At 45.8% G+C, this 17,062-nt stretch overlaps 1 protein-coding gene across 4 annotated transcripts in view; it reads left to right on the forward strand.

Annotated features, from left to right (window-relative positions):
* The window catches only part of Ube4B (Ubiquitination factor E4B), a 438,127-nt gene extending 427,134 nt beyond the window's left edge, over positions 1-10,993 (forward strand). For all 4 annotated transcript variants that reach the window (XM_055072695.2, XM_055072686.2, XM_055072679.2 and 1 more), the window contains one exon: positions 10,643-10,993. In XM_055072695.2, the coding sequence (XP_054928670.2) occupies positions 10,643-10,717 (75 nt within the window). In that variant the 3' untranslated portion in view covers positions 10,718-10,993. The remainder of the gene's footprint in view (positions 1-10,642) is intronic.
* Positions 10,994-17,062: the final 6,069 nt, after the last annotated feature.

Genomic DNA, 17,062 nt, shown 5'->3' on the forward strand with positions numbered 1-17,062 from the left:
ATGGTGACTGCGCTTAGTGTCATCAGTTCTACACTCATTCCCCTTTGGGCCTTTCGATCAAGTGAAATGTCCCTCTTCACTCAATTTAGTGGAAAGCCGCCACTGAACCAATAGCTCCAAGACCAATTCCTGCACGCTGTTGGCCAATCAGATCAAATGCAGAAGTTGTGTGATACATCACTTCAGCTACACCAATAATCACATACAGCCCAACCTGCTCCATGTATTTAAATTGTTGACAGAGGCAGAGGAAGATGTTGCACTTATGCAACCATCACTCATCACTTAAAATGTGAATGACCCAAACCTTTGCGAGCATATCGGCCACAACCATTCGCCAGCAGAAGCTTCAGAATAATGCCAGCATCTCAGCTGGTTTGCCACGATGCTCTTGCCTGCAGGTTTCCTTTCTTTATATTTAACAGGCTTTCTATTTTTTTGAATTCACAGCTTTCATAACTCTTACTGCACTCATGAAGGCACAGCACACGTACTACTACTGAAAGAGGCAGCTGTACTTGTAGAGCACAGAAAACTTATTGGTAAGTTAAAAAACATACAGGTAGAAATACGTAAAACAAAGTATTTTCTAGAAGATGTACCACCGACAATAGATGCACATTCAGAACAAGCAATAAGTACGATGTGTGGAAAATAAGATGTGTAATGCTGAAAACCTACTTGCCTTTTGAATATTGACATAGAGTATTCCTGTCTGGACTTTTGTCTTCTGTGTCAGAGGGTAGAATATTGTTACGGTGGAAAAAGAGGACAAGGTTGTCGACAGTGAAGATGATGAAGTGTCAACAGCCTATCGGGATTCTGGGCTGCTGTTTATATATGCATCGTGTAAATACATCGTGTAAATAGTTTTATACCCATGACATATTGGTGGAAGTGCGGGGTACGTGTCTTTGCCATGGAGCTTTGCAGCGGACGTCTTACCCAGCCTGGTACCATGCTTCCAGTGGAAGGCACCACGTCTGCAGCTGCAATGCCAACTACGCATACCCAGTACATTGCTCTACCTCAGCCACAAGACCTTGGCAAGTTCACTGGCCTCGAAGGTGTTGATGTAGAAGAATGGTTGAAGATGTATGAGCATGTCAGCAAGGTGAGCAGGTGGGATCCGACCATAATGCTGGCCAATGTCGTGTTCTACCTCGATGGAACACCGCGAACATGGTTTTACACACACGAAGAAGAGCTAACCAGCTGGGACTTGTTCAAAGAAAAGCTGTCTGACGTTTCTGGCAATCTGACCGGTCGACAACTAGCCGCCAAGCAACAACTCGCCACGCGTGCCCAAACTGCTACCGAGTCGTATGTCTCCTACATTCAGGACGTCCTAGCCCTCTGTCATAAAATCGACACGTCCATGCCAGAGGCGGACAAGGTTGGACACATTATCAAAGGCATCGCGGACGACACATTCAACCATCTGGTCTTTAGAAACTAATCGACTGTCGACGCCATCATGAAGGAGTGCCGTCGTTTCGAGCAGGCGAAGAGTCGCCATATATACAATCAGTTTACACGGCTTCCAAATACTGCAGCGACCTCTTCCTGTACCGACCCCACCGACCAATCTAGCTCGCCACCACCAAGAGAAAATGTGACCCAAATTTGTACGCCGCGAACTCGAAGCAGCGTTTCCTGCCTCGCCTCAGCAGACATCTTTGAGCAGCACTGCTGAGACGATATCGCTGATCCAGTCCGTGATTCGCTAGGAAATCGCTAATATGGGTCTTCCCAGCACCTGCTCCTTGAGTCGCCCTGACACCCGCCCTGCTCCTATGCCTCAGTTCTGTCGCAGTCCACCTCACAGTGTCCGTTATTCCTACACTACTAGGAATCCATTGGACTGGTGTACACCTGACGACAGGCTGATCTGTTTCTGCTGCGGCCGAATCGGTCAGGTTTCCCATCACTGTCGGAGCTGTTGGCCGCGCCCTCCTCCAAACATCTTCCGGAATTCAAGTTTTCCGTCAAAGTTAAATTGAATTGAATTTTATTTCTCGTCCATTCAAACTAGGGTAGACTGAGACTAAAGGCATAAAGCCTGACAAAGATCCCAACCCCTACGAACGACAGGTTTGACAGCAGGTCACACACATATGCACAATTTTGCACGTTACGACAGCGTTGGTTCTGTGAAAATTCATGGTAGCAATGTCCATGGTCATTCGATTCTTCAAATGTATAGTACAATGTACAGCAACGGCTAAGTACAAGTAAGCATTTGAGATGCTAATGGTATGCTAAAATTGTACTATTATACACGAAATAAACGGCAGCTAACTTATGGAGCAATATAGAGCAACAACATGGACAAAAAAAATGACATCATAATTGTGTGCCAGAAGTAATAAAACACTGGGAACAGTACATGGATGCAAACATATTTGTGTTAATACAAAACCCAACAATAGATATTAAATGAAATCATATGTGAATACTGAAAAGAAAAAATGTGTAATTCATGGCAGGAACATTTTTCATTTTATTACACGCATTTATTCAATTTTAAAGTATATGTCTTCCCAATCTAACCAATATCTTATTCTTCCTTTAAATGTCTGTAAAGAAGTGTTTAAGGATACAGATGCACTGTTACTGTTCATTATTTTTGTGGACTGATAGAGAAATGTTTGTTTCCCGTAATTGGTCCTTGCTTTTGGTGTGTGTCGTGAGCTGTGTCGCAAGCAGTATCCGGAGAGGTTACATTCACTACATTGAGCGCTTGGATTTCTCTTTCGGATTTCTAGAAGAATTTCCATATAATATATTCTGTGCGCACGCAGCATATCATATTTTTGGAATAGTGGACCGGTTCTTAGTAGATCTGAAAAACAGCCATAGTAATTTGCATACAAGCGGCAACGGGTCGCTTCTACGACGGGTTCCTCAACGGGTCGCTTCTACGACGCTTCCGACGCCACTACTTCGACTCACCGCCAGCCACGTCCGCCCCAGCTTCACCGCTCGCCGTCGCCGACCTACCCAGGATCGTCCCAGCAGGAAAACTAGGCAATGCAGTACCTCGAGGTGGGCAATGTCGGATTCGCCGCAAAATCCTCCTTTGACGCTGTTTGCGAAAAATAACCTTCTTGACGTCCAAGTTGATGGCACACCCGTCATAGCACTCGTAGATACCAAGGCACACATATCGATTATGACCAGTCACCTATGCCGCCATTACTCAGTTCGTACGAATCGCCGACAGTAGCACGGTGACCGTGGTCGGAATGTGTACTACACGTGTGAGCATTTCCGGCCGCCATACTTTCGTCCTTTTCACTGTGCTTGACCTATGCCCGCATGACCTCATACTAGGCCTAGACTTCGTCTCCTCCCATTCAGCACTCATAGATTGTTCCTCAAGTACTGTGCTTCTTGACCTCCCTCTACTACTGGACATTCCTCCAACAACACACGGAATTCGCCTAAAGCCGACTGATTTTGTTCACGTTCCAGCACAGGTCTTGACATACATCGAAATGTCGCCTTCTACGCCAGTTCCCGATGGTGATTACCATATTTACATGATTGTAAGTCGACTCGAATGTAAGTCGACCCCTCCATGTCGCGTGACAGGAAAAAAAAGGAGAGCATACCCGAGGGCGCATTCGATAAAGAAAATTTATTAGTAGCTGACATGTTCACTGTACTACTCGTCTTCACTAGTGCTGCTATCATCATCGTTGCTACGGTCGCGCAGCGGTGGCGGCGTCCAGCGAAATTTCACATTTGGCAAATAACCGCACTACGACAGCTTGTGGAACAGCAGCCCACGCCCTACGCAACCAACCACACGCAGCCGTCAGGGAGGCTCTTTTGACAGATCCAGTTGGCGTAATTTCGCAGTTTTCTGCCTCCAGCCACTTCTTGTACTCACGGCGGAGCAGGTCCTTAAAAGGCGAAGATCTGAGCTTGTTTCACGACCATGTTGATCCGCCTTGCAGGCATCCACACCAGTCAGCACGCAGGCAGACGCGGGTGGATTTAGGCAACTATAGGAACTAACGGTGCGCGCTTGCCACGCCAAGCACTACAACATTATGCCATCAGTTGCATCCTCGTCACCGATTGTCACAAAAACGACGTAAGAATGTTGAGCTGATAAGTGCAGGCACCTGACTGACTAACTAGGCCGGCCGCAGCACACTTATTAGGATGGATGGATGGATGGTATGAGCGTCCCTTTCAGAATGGGGCAGTGGGTTGCCCCATGAGGCTCTTGTTGTTATATGGCCTAAAGTCCTACTTATGTTAAAAAGAAGGAAAAAAGAAAAGGGAAAGAAATCTCACAATGAATTCCCATAACCAAACTTACTGAACCCCTATTGCGAACTTTGTTTTTGCACACCTTCGTTTTTTGTCATTTCCCTACTTTTCTTCCACCAATCCTCCAATCGCCTCTTACTGATCTCTATTGCGTACATGCTTGCTTTCCCCCTGCTCTCGCTGAACCCAAAGGCGTCACGGAGGCCAGAGATGCTTAAATCAACCACTAGTCAGATATCTTCACATTCTAAGAAAACATGCTCCATCATTTCCCTAGTTTTACTGCAGCAAGCACATGCTTCTTCTACCTTGTTATATCTCGCTCTATAGGTACGTGTTCTAAGGCATCCTGATCTCGCTTCGAAAAGTAATGAGCTTCCCTTTGAGTAATCATAAATTGTTTCTTTCCTGATTTCCTTTTTCCTCTCAAGTAGTTACCGATGGCAGGTTTCTTTTCTATTGCTGCCACCCATGAAATTATTTTAGTCACTGTCATCATCATCATCATCATCAGCCTATATCACCGTGCACAGCTTCATTTGTAGTCTTCCCATGAGCGTCCAACCCGAGGCGTGCCACTGACCTTTGGTTGCCATCGAGTCTTTCAAGCAAACAACTGCATCTCCAAATGCAAGTCCTGGAACCCCATTACACCTTTCCACACATCTCTGAGCACCTCGTACCTATTGTATCCCCATAGCGCTCTGTGCTTCATTATGGCTGCATTTCTCTTCCCCTTTACTGTTATTGTTTTTCCTGTGTCCATATATATATATATATATATTGCCTTCATTTATCCATATACCAAGGTATTTATATTCTTTTACCCGAGCTATTTCCGTACCCTGTATTGCCACTGTCTGTTCACTGTTTTCATTGAATACCATAACACCTGATTTTCTAACGCTAAATTTCAAACCTAAATTGTCGCCTTCCAATCCACAGATATTAGCCAGACGTTGCAAATCACGTTTATTCAGTGATACATTTATGGTCACTCCCTATGCTGCTATACCCTTCCTCGTCAATGACCATTTCTCTCAAATAATCAAGAATTCCTTCTGTCATCAGACAGTAATAAATGGTCGATTGCTTGTTTCCGACTTGCCACATGATCTGCCCTTCACACTTAGGCTCTGTATTCATGATAACGAAGTTATGTCGCTCGCAAAGAGCTAGCATTGACTTCCTTTTGTTGTCAATATAGCCGTCTAGATCCTGTATCTGGGCATTCATGTCACCTAGGATAATTTCGGCATCATTCTCGAAACCCCCGATATCGCCACCTATGCATTCCACGAACTCTTAATTCTTCTCTAAGCAATAATTTCCGCTCCACAAAAGTGTTAGCCCAGCCAAGTTTTTTTTTTTTCGCTCATTGTACCTGATAACCAAAGATGCTCTTGACAATTTAATTTTACTCTTTTCCTTTTGGCTCCCTGATGGATGAGCATTCCAACTCCCCCTCCCTTTATTTCCGACTTAGTTCTGCATGTTGCACCCTTCCCACACATAATTCTCTATCACTGGCGACTCTTCCGAGTCTCTAAGGTGTGTTTCTGTAACCGCATACACCCCTATTTGTTCTATATTTAACTGCTCCTCAATCTCTGCCCACTTTTCCTTTCTTCTGCCGCCCTGCATGTTTCTGTAGCCTATTGCATGGCGAGCTCTCTTTCCCTTTTTCCTCCTTTTTCTGTTACTAACGGCGATGCTATTCTGAGGTTCCCCTAGGGGACCTTCTTCATTACCACCTACTCTGGCCTCCTGAGTGCCCGTGGGCCACCTAAAGACGCAGCAGTGCACCCAGCAAATCGCCAGCCCACTTCTCCTCCAACACTGTAATTGAAGTGGATCCCATCTCGTTCAAAACCACCACACCTTCTCACTTCCCTGTTTACTTTGACAACCTCGAAACCTTTCTCTCGGCTCATTTTCCCTATCGCATCATTATCAGCCACTACCACTCTTTGTACATGACTGTCAGGTACAGGCACCTCCGGCACCTGAGGGGCAGCTCGCACTATTCGTCTACCTTCTTCGCCAAGCGCTGGGCTAGTCCTGTGCCTTTCCTGTTCAGGACGTCATTTAGCCCACCTGCTATTACGAGAAGGTTGCGCACATGGTCATTTTTCGTGCGCTTTGCTCTTGCTCGCTCCATGACAGAACTTAGTGCCTGCCCTGGAAATGTCCTTACCGCCACTCTTTTATGGTCTTTCACCATCTCCACAATTCCTTCTGAGCACCTAGCCAGGTTTGAGTTGCCGGCAATAATTGCCATTTCACTCTCTCCTACCTCTCCTTGCTTCCCTTTGTCCTTTTCCGCATGATTCTGACTTGACAAGGGGCATTGACCCCTGCACTCCTGCTTTTTTTTTTGTGTGTGTGGTGGCGTCAAGGTAGGTGCCTCTTTCCGGCTACCCCCTCCTCACTTTGCACGCATTCCACGTGCTTTGCTGACACTCTGTCTCCTGTCATGTCGGGGGACTACATTCCCTTGTCATGACCATTCTTGTTCACAATGGCGGCCCTGTTCAGCTTTTCCTATGCTGCTTGAAGTTTTTTTCCACTACTTTCCGTGCATCATGCTCCATATTTAGCTCATTTTTGAGCTCTTCAACCTGTTTGACAAGCCTATCCTGGAAAGCCTCCATTTTCGTCAGCTTAGCATCGACATGACAGTGTGTGCCGATTGACTCTATTCCTTCTTCATTCTCATCCATCCCCTCGTCTCCTGAGGGGCCCCCCGCACATTGCACGCTTTCCCGGCTTTCTTGCCATGTATTGCACAGCTTTTTCTAATGCAAATACTATAATACTTCAATAATGCAGAGCACGTGCCTTCTAGCAAAGACCAATATGCACAGAATCTATATCCTTAGCATGCTGCACAGACTTAAGGTATGACACGTTTTTGCATGTGTTCAACCAAGCGGGCACGCTCTCACTTTCCTACCAAAGCAATATACTCGATACCAAAGCATACACAGTAAAACCACTAATAGCTATTAATCTTGCCACTTCCAAGCTACTATTCAAAGGCTATAAAGACTTAACGTCTCACCCGGTTGCACATGTTGAAGCATGTGGCATGAAAGGACGCTCTGATTATCCTGCAAAACGAAATATATACAAAAAACACCCAAGCAGACAAAAAAAAAAGAAGTATACTCAATTGTTATTTATTTGCAAATTGCAATTAAAGTAACTCAGGGGACCATTGCAAATGGTCCCCTGAGTTACTAAGCAAGGATGTTTCATCAGCAAATCACAAGTTACTAAGGTATTCTCCATTAATTGTTATCCCCAATTCTTCACAATCCAGGTCTCTGAATACCTCTTGTAAACACGCTGTGAATAGCATTGGAGAGATTGTATCTCCCTGCCTGACGCCTTTCTTTATTGGGATTTTGTTGCTTTCTTTATGTAGGACTACGGTGGCTGTGGAGCCGCTATAGATATCTTTCAGTATTTTTACATGCGGCTCGTCTACACCCTGATTCCATAATGCCTCCATGACTGCTTAGGTTTTGACTGAATCAAACGCTTTCTAGTAATCAATGAAAGCTATATATAAGAGTTGGTTATATTCCGCACATTTCTCTATCACCTGATTTCCTGTGAATATGGTCTATTGTTGACTAGCCTTTACGGAATCCTGCCTGGTCCTTTGGTTGACAGAAGTCTAAGGTGTTCCTGATTCTATTTGCGATTACCTTAGTAAATACTTTGTAGGCAACAGACAGTAAGCTGATCGATCTATAATCTTTTATGTTTTTGGCGGCCCCCTTCTTGTGGATTAGGGTTATGTTAGCGTTCTTCCAAGATTCCAGTACGCTCGAGGTCATGAGGCATTGCATATACAGGGTGGCCAGTTTTTTTTAGAACAATCTGCCCACCATCCTTCAACAAATCTGTTGTTACCTGATCCTCCCCAGCTGCCTTCCCCCTTTGCATAGCTCCCAAAGCTTTCTTTACTTCTTCCGACGTTACTTGTGGGATTTCAAATTCCTCTAGACTATCCTCTCTTCTATTATCGTCGTAGGTGCCACTGGTACTATATAAATCTCTATAGAACTCCTCAGCCACTTGAACTATCTCATTCATATTAGTAATGATATTGCCAGCTTTGTCTCTTGCCACATACATCTGATTCTTGCCTATTCCTAGTTTTTTCTTCACGGCTTTTAGGCTTCCTCCATTCCTGAGATCATGTTCATTTCTATTCATATTATACTTCCTTATGTCAGCTGTCTTACGCTTGTTCATTACCTTGGAAAGTTCTGCCAGTTCTATTCTAGCTGTAGGGTTAGAGGCTTTCATACATTGGTGTTTCTTGATCAGATCTTTCGTCTCCTGCGATAGCTTACTTGTATCCTGTCTAACGGAGTTACCACCGACTTCTATTGCACATACCTTAATGATGCCCATAAGATTGTCGTTCATATCTTCAACACTAAGGTCCTCTTCCTGAGTTAAAGCTGAATACCTGTTCTGTAGCTCTATCCGGAATTTCTCTAGTTTCCCTCTTACCGCTAACTCATTGATCAGCTTCTTATGTACCAGTTTCTTCCGTTCCCTGCTCAAGTCTAGGCTAATTCGAGTTCTTACCATCCTATGGTCTCTGCAACGCACCTTGCCGAGCACGTCCACATCTTGTATGATGCCAGGGTTAGCGCAGAGTATAAAGTCTATTTCATTTCTAGTCTCCCCTTTCGGGCTCCTCCACATCCACTTTCGGCTATCCCGCTTGTGGAAGAAGGTATTCATATCCGCATATTATTCTGTCCTGCAAACCCTACTAATAACTCTGCCCTGCTATTCCTAGAACCTGTGTGTATTCCCCCACTGACTTGTCTCCAGCTTGCTTCTTGCCTACCCTGGCATTGAAGTCGCCCATCAGTATTGTGTATTTTGTTTTGACTTTATCCATCGCCGATTCCACGTCTTCATAGAAGCTTTCGACTTCCTGGTCATCATGACTGGATGTAGGAGCATAGACCTGTACGACCTTCAATTTGTACCTTTTATTAAGTTTCACAACAAGACCTGCCACCCTCTCGTTAATGCTATACAATTCCTGTATGTTCAGGAATCCAGGAATCCCACTCCTAGTTCTCGTCTCTGCACTAAGCCCCGGTAGCACAGGACGTGCCCACTTTTTAGCACTGTATATGCTTCTTTTGGCCTCCTAACTTCACTGATCCCCATTATATCCTATTTACTGCCCTCTACTTCCTCCAATAACACTGCTAGACTTGCCTCACTAGATAACGTTCTAACGTTAAACGGTGCCAGGTTCAGATTCCAATAGCGGCCTGTCCGGAATCAGGGATTCTTAGCACCCTCTGCTGCGTCGCAGGTCTGACCGCCACCGTGGTCATTTGCTTCGCAGCTGCTGGGGACTGAGGGCCAGGGTTTGATTGTTGTATTCATATAGGAGGTTGTGGCCAATACTGCACCAGTGTGGCCAATCCTGCTCTGGTGAGGGAGTGCATTACCGGCTCTGGTCACCTGGATCAGGCCGCACTCCAGGCCTGTTAATGCAATTTTTCTCAACACACAGATTTTTTTTTTTTTTTTTTATCCGGTGGAAGATTGTGCGGCACCGGGATTCGAACCACGGTCCTCTTGCACGCGAGGCGGATGCTCTACCTCTATGCCACCACTGCATTGGTGCAGCGTACCCAGTCTACCCAAAAAAATTTGGGAAACTTGCTTGCCCAATCTGTAGCTCTGCAGATGCGATGCCCATTCAATGGACTATCCAGCAGTATACCGAAAGCTCTTGCCCAGTTTTTTTCAGAGCAGGGTGCATGACCTGACGGCAAACAGTGGCAGTTCTGCCTGTCTTGCCCCAAACTTGGCAAGTATGGTTGCCTTACCTACAATGGGCGACTTCTGGCACTACGGTTGTTTCAACACCGTGGTGTGATGGATTGTTACTAGCATAAATGGTGTACCACGGCCACTTAAGTACATACACTGGTCTTCGGTTTCATCTTGCACACAATGGAGGAGCAACACCACTTGCCTAATCACAACGTTGTTCCGATGTCAGAGATGCCCTCACTTTCAGTGCTTTGCCGCCAGTTGAAACTGTATTTTTATGCACTGATGAAGCAAAGTCATGTTGTAAGAGTTTTTCTCTCGAAGGATTCAAAGAAAGCGAAATAATTACAAATGCCCGTCTCCTTGGGATGTAATGAATGGTCCCACTCTGTAACCTTGCTGTTATAAGTACTAACGTAGCAGTTAAGAATACAAGGTACTGAAATAGTATGTGGATTTTGAAGACTGCAAAAAACAATGCTAGCTTTTTGCACCACCCTAAAGCTGTTTTCCTGTCTTGCAGATGAGGAACTCCGGCAGCGTATCACCGAGTGGAAGCAGTCCCGGTCAGGCCAGTGAATCAGTGCCTGGGCATTGACTGCCACTGCAACTCTGCCAAACATGTCTGATAAATAATATTTATTGCACATGTCAAAGGGTGGGTACTGCTCCGGACTAGATAATTTTGGCTTGTACGAGCAGAGACAAACGTACCTGAGCCAGAAAAAGTCCTTGTGCCAGCAGCAATGCACTAAGAATGAAAGGCTCTCTTTTAGTGGAGCCTCCATGCTGAGGCAGCCAGCAGTTGAAGCATGTCATTTTGTATATTTTCCAGAATGCACCTTCTGGTGGATAATAAATCTGTTGCTCTGTGTCTCTTGCCCTTCATTACAACATGTTGGTTGGCTTTGTCTTGGGTCACACTTATCACATAATTTTGGCTAAGTGAAAGAGCCTTCTTTTTTATCCCTCCCACATAGCTAGAACTCTGAGGGATACCACTGCCGACGTTCTTGTGCACATGTCAGCCCTTGCAGTGACACTTTGGATCCAGTGCTGGCATCTCGACTTTGAAATTTCCTATTGCATTGCAGCGTGCAAAACGGCACTAGAAAGAACAAACACTTTGCTGGGTGGTAGATGGAATTTACAGTAAAATCGCAATATAACAGACTTCAGGGTACCGTGGCAAAGTGTTTGTTATTATTGAAAAGTTGTTAGCATGAAAGCCCAAAAATTGGAATAGTAAGCTTAGTTGCAAGTGAGCGTCTTTCCCGTCCAGGTATCCTCTTCCCGCAACACGTCTGTGCACCCCCGGTGCAAAATTGCCACAAAATTAACCATTTTGCCCATCAACCCACCACTTTATCAGTTGTATGAGCTATCCACGAAAACATTGCTGTTGGCTCTCAGCCCACACGTTTGCTATTTTGCATAGATTGCGTCACTACGCACCCCCATATGTAGAGTGGCGCATGTTGTCATGTTGCCTATAAATGGTGATGTTTCTTTTAAAGCAAAGGTTTCTTTCCCTCTTTATTCGACTCCATTGCTGTTGCTGCTGTGGTCCTGCACGCTGCTAACGCTGGCCACTTCGGGACGTAGTTTAGAGGTACGCCACTAACGCTGGTCACGTCAGGACGTGGTTGAGGCGTGGCCATGCCACAAAAACATAGAAGACATGCGCTGTCAGTGTTTCATTTCATGACATTTGTTTATGAGCTGTCATTCTAAAAATTCAAAGGAATAACTTTGTAAAGAATGTAAGACATGGTATGCACCACATGGAGGTTGTGATTCAGAATAATTGTTCGCAAAGTGATGCCCGCAGCGTCGACACCGGATTTTCTACCACGTGGGGCCCTTAATGCTATCGTGTTAGCGCATGACAGGAGTGTGGCACAAAGGAAATACGACCCGAGAAGCTTGTGTCAACAAACGCCGCATCGCATGTGCACAATGCCCTCTGGACGCCGTAACTAGGCGTGACCCCCCACAAATGCAGTGCAGGAGCTGTCACGCTTGTCTCCATGATCACCTGCAACAGAAACGACAGTAGAGGGAGGAGGTGAGAAGAATGTTAGCTAGGTAATAAAAAGAGAGAAGGCAGTTTTGTGAGCCATAACGCAAAAACGAGAATGGCGCCGAAGCATGCACTTAGTGCTGAGGACACAAAGGCTTGCATAAAGCATCAAACGGAGCAAAAGAAACAAACACAAGCGGATCAGGCAAGGCAACATTTCATGTCACGTCACGACTGTCGTATGCCATGAGTATATCACCGCCAAATAACGTCAATGAATGTAAACAGCAGACACAGCTTCACTTACATCGATTCCCACAGTATGTGGGATCTGCATATTTTTTGTATGTTTCTTTTTTTTTTCTGACATTCCTTTCCGTGGACACCACAACTGTCTCGTTCGAAGCAGAAGCCTGAACTATTCCAAAGTGCATGTGCGTGTAAATGACAAAATGGAACTATCCCCGCAAGCAGGGAAGGAACATTTATGCGTGCACGTACAGCCGCTAGAAGAGCCCAGTGAAAAAACATTGGGAGTTTTCAAATGTGTTTTCGCCACCATTTGGAACTGCACCAATTGGAAATTCATACCAATTGGTTTTTCGAACCTATTGGTATGCTTTCTCAAATGATGGGGGAAACCCAATTGGAATGGTTCAAATGGTTTTGCTATCCACTTAGTTCATGTGAACAAATTGGTTTAAACCCACTATGGGCCCATGTGCCAATTGGTGCACACAACTGCGTTTCACAGAATTCTTCATTGCAAACAATTTTTGTTTATTATTGAAAACTTTCCTACAAATAACTTGTCACTGTGAAGTTGCATCCAAATTCCCATTTGGTAGCAGAATCCTGCAAGAATAAGGTGCAGTATTAGCAATCTGTTAGTTGTACCTGAGAGATGCATTCAGCTCTAGAATGATGCCTATGCCATGGTACGCCAGGGTACGTGTTTTTATTGTAGTACTGCAAGTCAAGGTGAAAAATGGTTGAAGTCGGCTGACGGATAGTTGTGACAGGCAGGCCGCGTCAGCGTGTCATCAACCACTCTGTAGTCATAATGCCCAGCGCGCAAGGCGGCCACAAGGGTCATGAAGGTTTACAAGCCAAGACAATGAGCAGTGGTCGGTCACGACTGTGAACGGATGTCTATACAGGTAAGAATGAAACTGCTGAAATCACAAAAATTACTGTGAGGCATTCTTCTGTGACAGTGTAATTCTGCTCGGACCTACTTAATGAGCGACTTGCATATGCGATCACGTGTTCGTGGTCATCATAGCGTTGAACTAGGCCAGCACCAATACCTATGTCACTGGCACCCGTATGGAGTACCGTTGGAGCTGAAGGACTAAAGTGCTAAAGAACAGGTCGTGACATCAGCAGGAACTGCAACTGACGAAGAGTCTCACTGCGGAGTCCACTCAAATGAGATGTGCTTTCGTAGCAAGCATGTCAGTGGATACACGAAGTTGGCAAATTTAGGAACGAAGCAGCAGCAATAAGAACAAAGCCTAGGAAAACTACGGAGCTTCTCGACAGAGTGCGGTGCACTAACGCTTCAGTGGCTGCTGTCTTCTGGGAATCGGGGCGGATGCCGTCCTTAATGACGAGGTGCCCAAGCACAAGGGTTTGACAGTCTCCGAAGTGGCATTTCTTTGAGTTTAAAACTAGGCCAGCGTTTCTGATGCAGTTCAGGACAATCCAGACGCGAGTTGTATTTGCTGAAGTCACGGCCAAAGATGACGTCGTCGAGGTAGCACTTGTAGACGTTCCAATAGTGTCCATAAATTTCTCGCAAGTTGCCAAAGCATTGCACAGTCCAAATGGCATCACATTAAATTCAAAAAGCTCATCAGAGGTTACAAAGGCAGTACATATCCTCAGGATGCATCAAAATTTGTCAGTAGCTGGATCGTAAATTACTGAGGAAAAGTAAGAAGCAGAATGAAGGCAGTCAATTGCGTCATGAATACGTGGGAGCGGGTACTGTAAGAGTTGGGGTTGGGCACGTCAAAATGAAATAGCTGGCCCATGCCGTCGTCTGGTTCATCCACGCTAAGGACGTTGAAGGGAGGAACATTTCCTCATCGAGAACGAGGAGTACTGGGTTTATTTACAATATCTACGTGAAGAGTGGAGAATGTTACGTCTCATCAGTCTAGCATGACTGAATTGAAGCACACTGAGGAGCCGAAAAAGTCCTCTTAAACGCCCCTCTGACCTCCCTAGGCCCAGGAAATCTGCTTTCCCACCTTCGTCCCCTCGAAGCGTCCAAAGTCATTGAAGGGCGAGGATTCACACAATCACTCCCACACCTTTGTTCACTGAACACACAGAAAGGGGGGGAACTTTGCAGACAGGGATTGTCGTGCTCGACTCAAGCTGGCGCGTCTTGGTTCCTTGGATGACCCAGCAGTTAGCTGGAGCGTCAGACAAATGACCGTGGCGGTTACCGGAGTCCATGAGGAAACGCCATACGACACCCTTTTCCAGGAGCTTCTTGCTCCCATCGTCCGTGACGGCGACAGTGAACCAACAAACAACACTCGATCCTGCAAACTTATCTCTCTTTGCTGTCGCCGCAGGTCTGTCCGAGGGGGATGAATTGTTAGCTTCACGAAGCGATTCGTCGCAGTGATGCAGGAGAGGCTAGAAGGTCACTACCTCCGCTGGCCAATCGTAACAGTACACATCCTTCTTTTTTTTGTTACGTATTCAATTGGCGATAGTCGACGTAGTCTCTATGATCCATTTTTCTTTTTAACAAGGATCACTGGAGCTGCCCACGGACTCACTGACTCTTGTATGGCTCCTTTTTTTTTTATCTTTTGGTGCACGTGTTCATCGATAATCTGGCGCTGTGATGGTGAAACGCGATCTGGCTTTTTTTTGTCCAATCGGATTCGCCGAACACGTGTTGATGGTATGACATGTTCGATACACGGAGATAGAAGGTATCTTGTCCTTCTGTGCAGTCAAATACCGAATTAGCTCTGATGTGATCCGACCCCTTATGAATGCCTGCCCTGTGCGGCAGTTGACAGTGGCGCCAAGCTCCTGCAAGAACTACCCATTCCCATAATAACATTGTGGGTCGACCGAGGAATAATCACAAACTCGGTCGTAATGTCCTCCCAATAACACGTCAGCACTACACGCACCAATAGGTCGCAACGACTCGCTGCTCACTGCAGAGAACTTTTAAGCTTCGTCCCATTCAAAGAAAACCTTTCGCCCTAACAAGTCTTTAAAACATACTCGCAACTGAAATAGTTGCGCCTGTGTCCACCAGAGTCATTACGGGCACGTTACCCAAAAAACGCACACTTTGTTTTTAAGCATCAACACAGGAGGTATTTCTGTCAGTAGCACAACTCCGGCGACCTCACCTCCATCGGCCATGCTAGTTGGTTTTCCGGTGGCAAAGGGTGGTGGTGCGACGCGGCGATGAGGGAGAATGGCGAGCACGAGGACGCAGTGGGGGCGTCAAAATTCTGTCAAATGCCGGGGAGCGATTCCAGAAGCTGCTCGGCCAATACTTGTTGCCATATGGTACATGTGCTGGCCCCGCGGGACACCGTGGAGCCATTCGGAGCGCCGTGAATACTTGGGGCTGGTCATACCACGGGGTATACGGTGGTTTCAAAAGCGCAATATATGACCTGGGACATCGCAGGAGTAACACACAGGGAGAGGTCGAAACGTTGGTTGTTCGTCGATGAACCGAATGTTATTTATTTATTTACTCACAGCGCCACAGTGGCATTACAGTGAGGGGGTTGTACAAAAAAAAATATTACAATGACAATGCAAACACTTCATTGTCAGTAATATTATCAAGAAATGAAGATAAAGCATTCCATTCTCGAACCGTGTGAGGAAAAAACATCTTGAACATATCGGTTCTTGACCTGAATTCACGCACTTTATGGTTATGATCAAGCCGCTCAGACCTGTAGTGTGGATGAAAAATTTACTTCTTCCTAGGAATAGCAATCTTATCGTAATATATATTATGAAAAAATTTAAGCCTTAGCTTTCTTCTTACTTCAAGGGGTTACCATTCTAATTCCTGCTTTATGCCAGACACACTAATGTATCTGCTATAATTCCCAGAAACATAGCGGGCCGCTAAGTTCTGGATTCTTTCTAATTTTTGTCTGTCGGTCTTTGTCGGTGGGTCCCATACAGTACAAGCATATTCCAGCGCGGACCTAATATACGTTTCATTTTCTCTTGTGTATCGGGTTGGTCCATCACGTGTGTCAGGACGATACATCGGGCATTGAGAAAGAGCCCGTCGGTCACAGCGCGGTGACGGAGAGCGTGTTCTCATCCTCGACTGGGGGGCTATGCTGTACTCTACAGCTGCTGCACTAACCACTGGTTGCCAAGGGGCCGAATGTGGCGCAGTCATAGCCTCACGTGACGTGCATGGTTGTCAGCTGTTGAATGCGACATCTTTTTGCTGCGGGAAAGTTCCTACCGGACAATCTGTCTGATGGTTGAAGGAAGGTCGAGGCAATGGCTCGTGTCCACACTGGCAACCGTCGTAACATTTGGCAGCCGACCAAATTTTGACATAATCCGACACATCTTGAGCGTTTCAAAAGTTCTGCAATGCCGAATGGCGTCGGACATGGAACATAGGCTTTCTTTCCCGATTAGAAAATTATACACGTCCTCAGTCACTCCTTTCAGCAAATGTTCGACATCTTCTTCAGACATACGAGCACTGACCACCTTGCACCGCTTTAATACTTCAATATATGTGGGGCATGTATTACCTGGTAGCTGCGCCTGTTGGGACTGAGTCCACAAAACTTTAGCTCGTCAACAAAAAGTTCGCACGTCATAAGCATGTCCTCGTGGTTTTCGTACCATACATGTGCAGTACCGGTCAGGGAGAACACC

The sequence above is a fragment of the Dermacentor andersoni genome, chromosome 3 (genome assembly GCF_023375885.2).
Source record: "Dermacentor andersoni chromosome 3, qqDerAnde1_hic_scaffold, whole genome shotgun sequence".
Classification (NCBI taxonomy): domain Eukaryota; kingdom Metazoa; phylum Arthropoda; class Arachnida; order Ixodida; family Ixodidae; genus Dermacentor; species Dermacentor andersoni.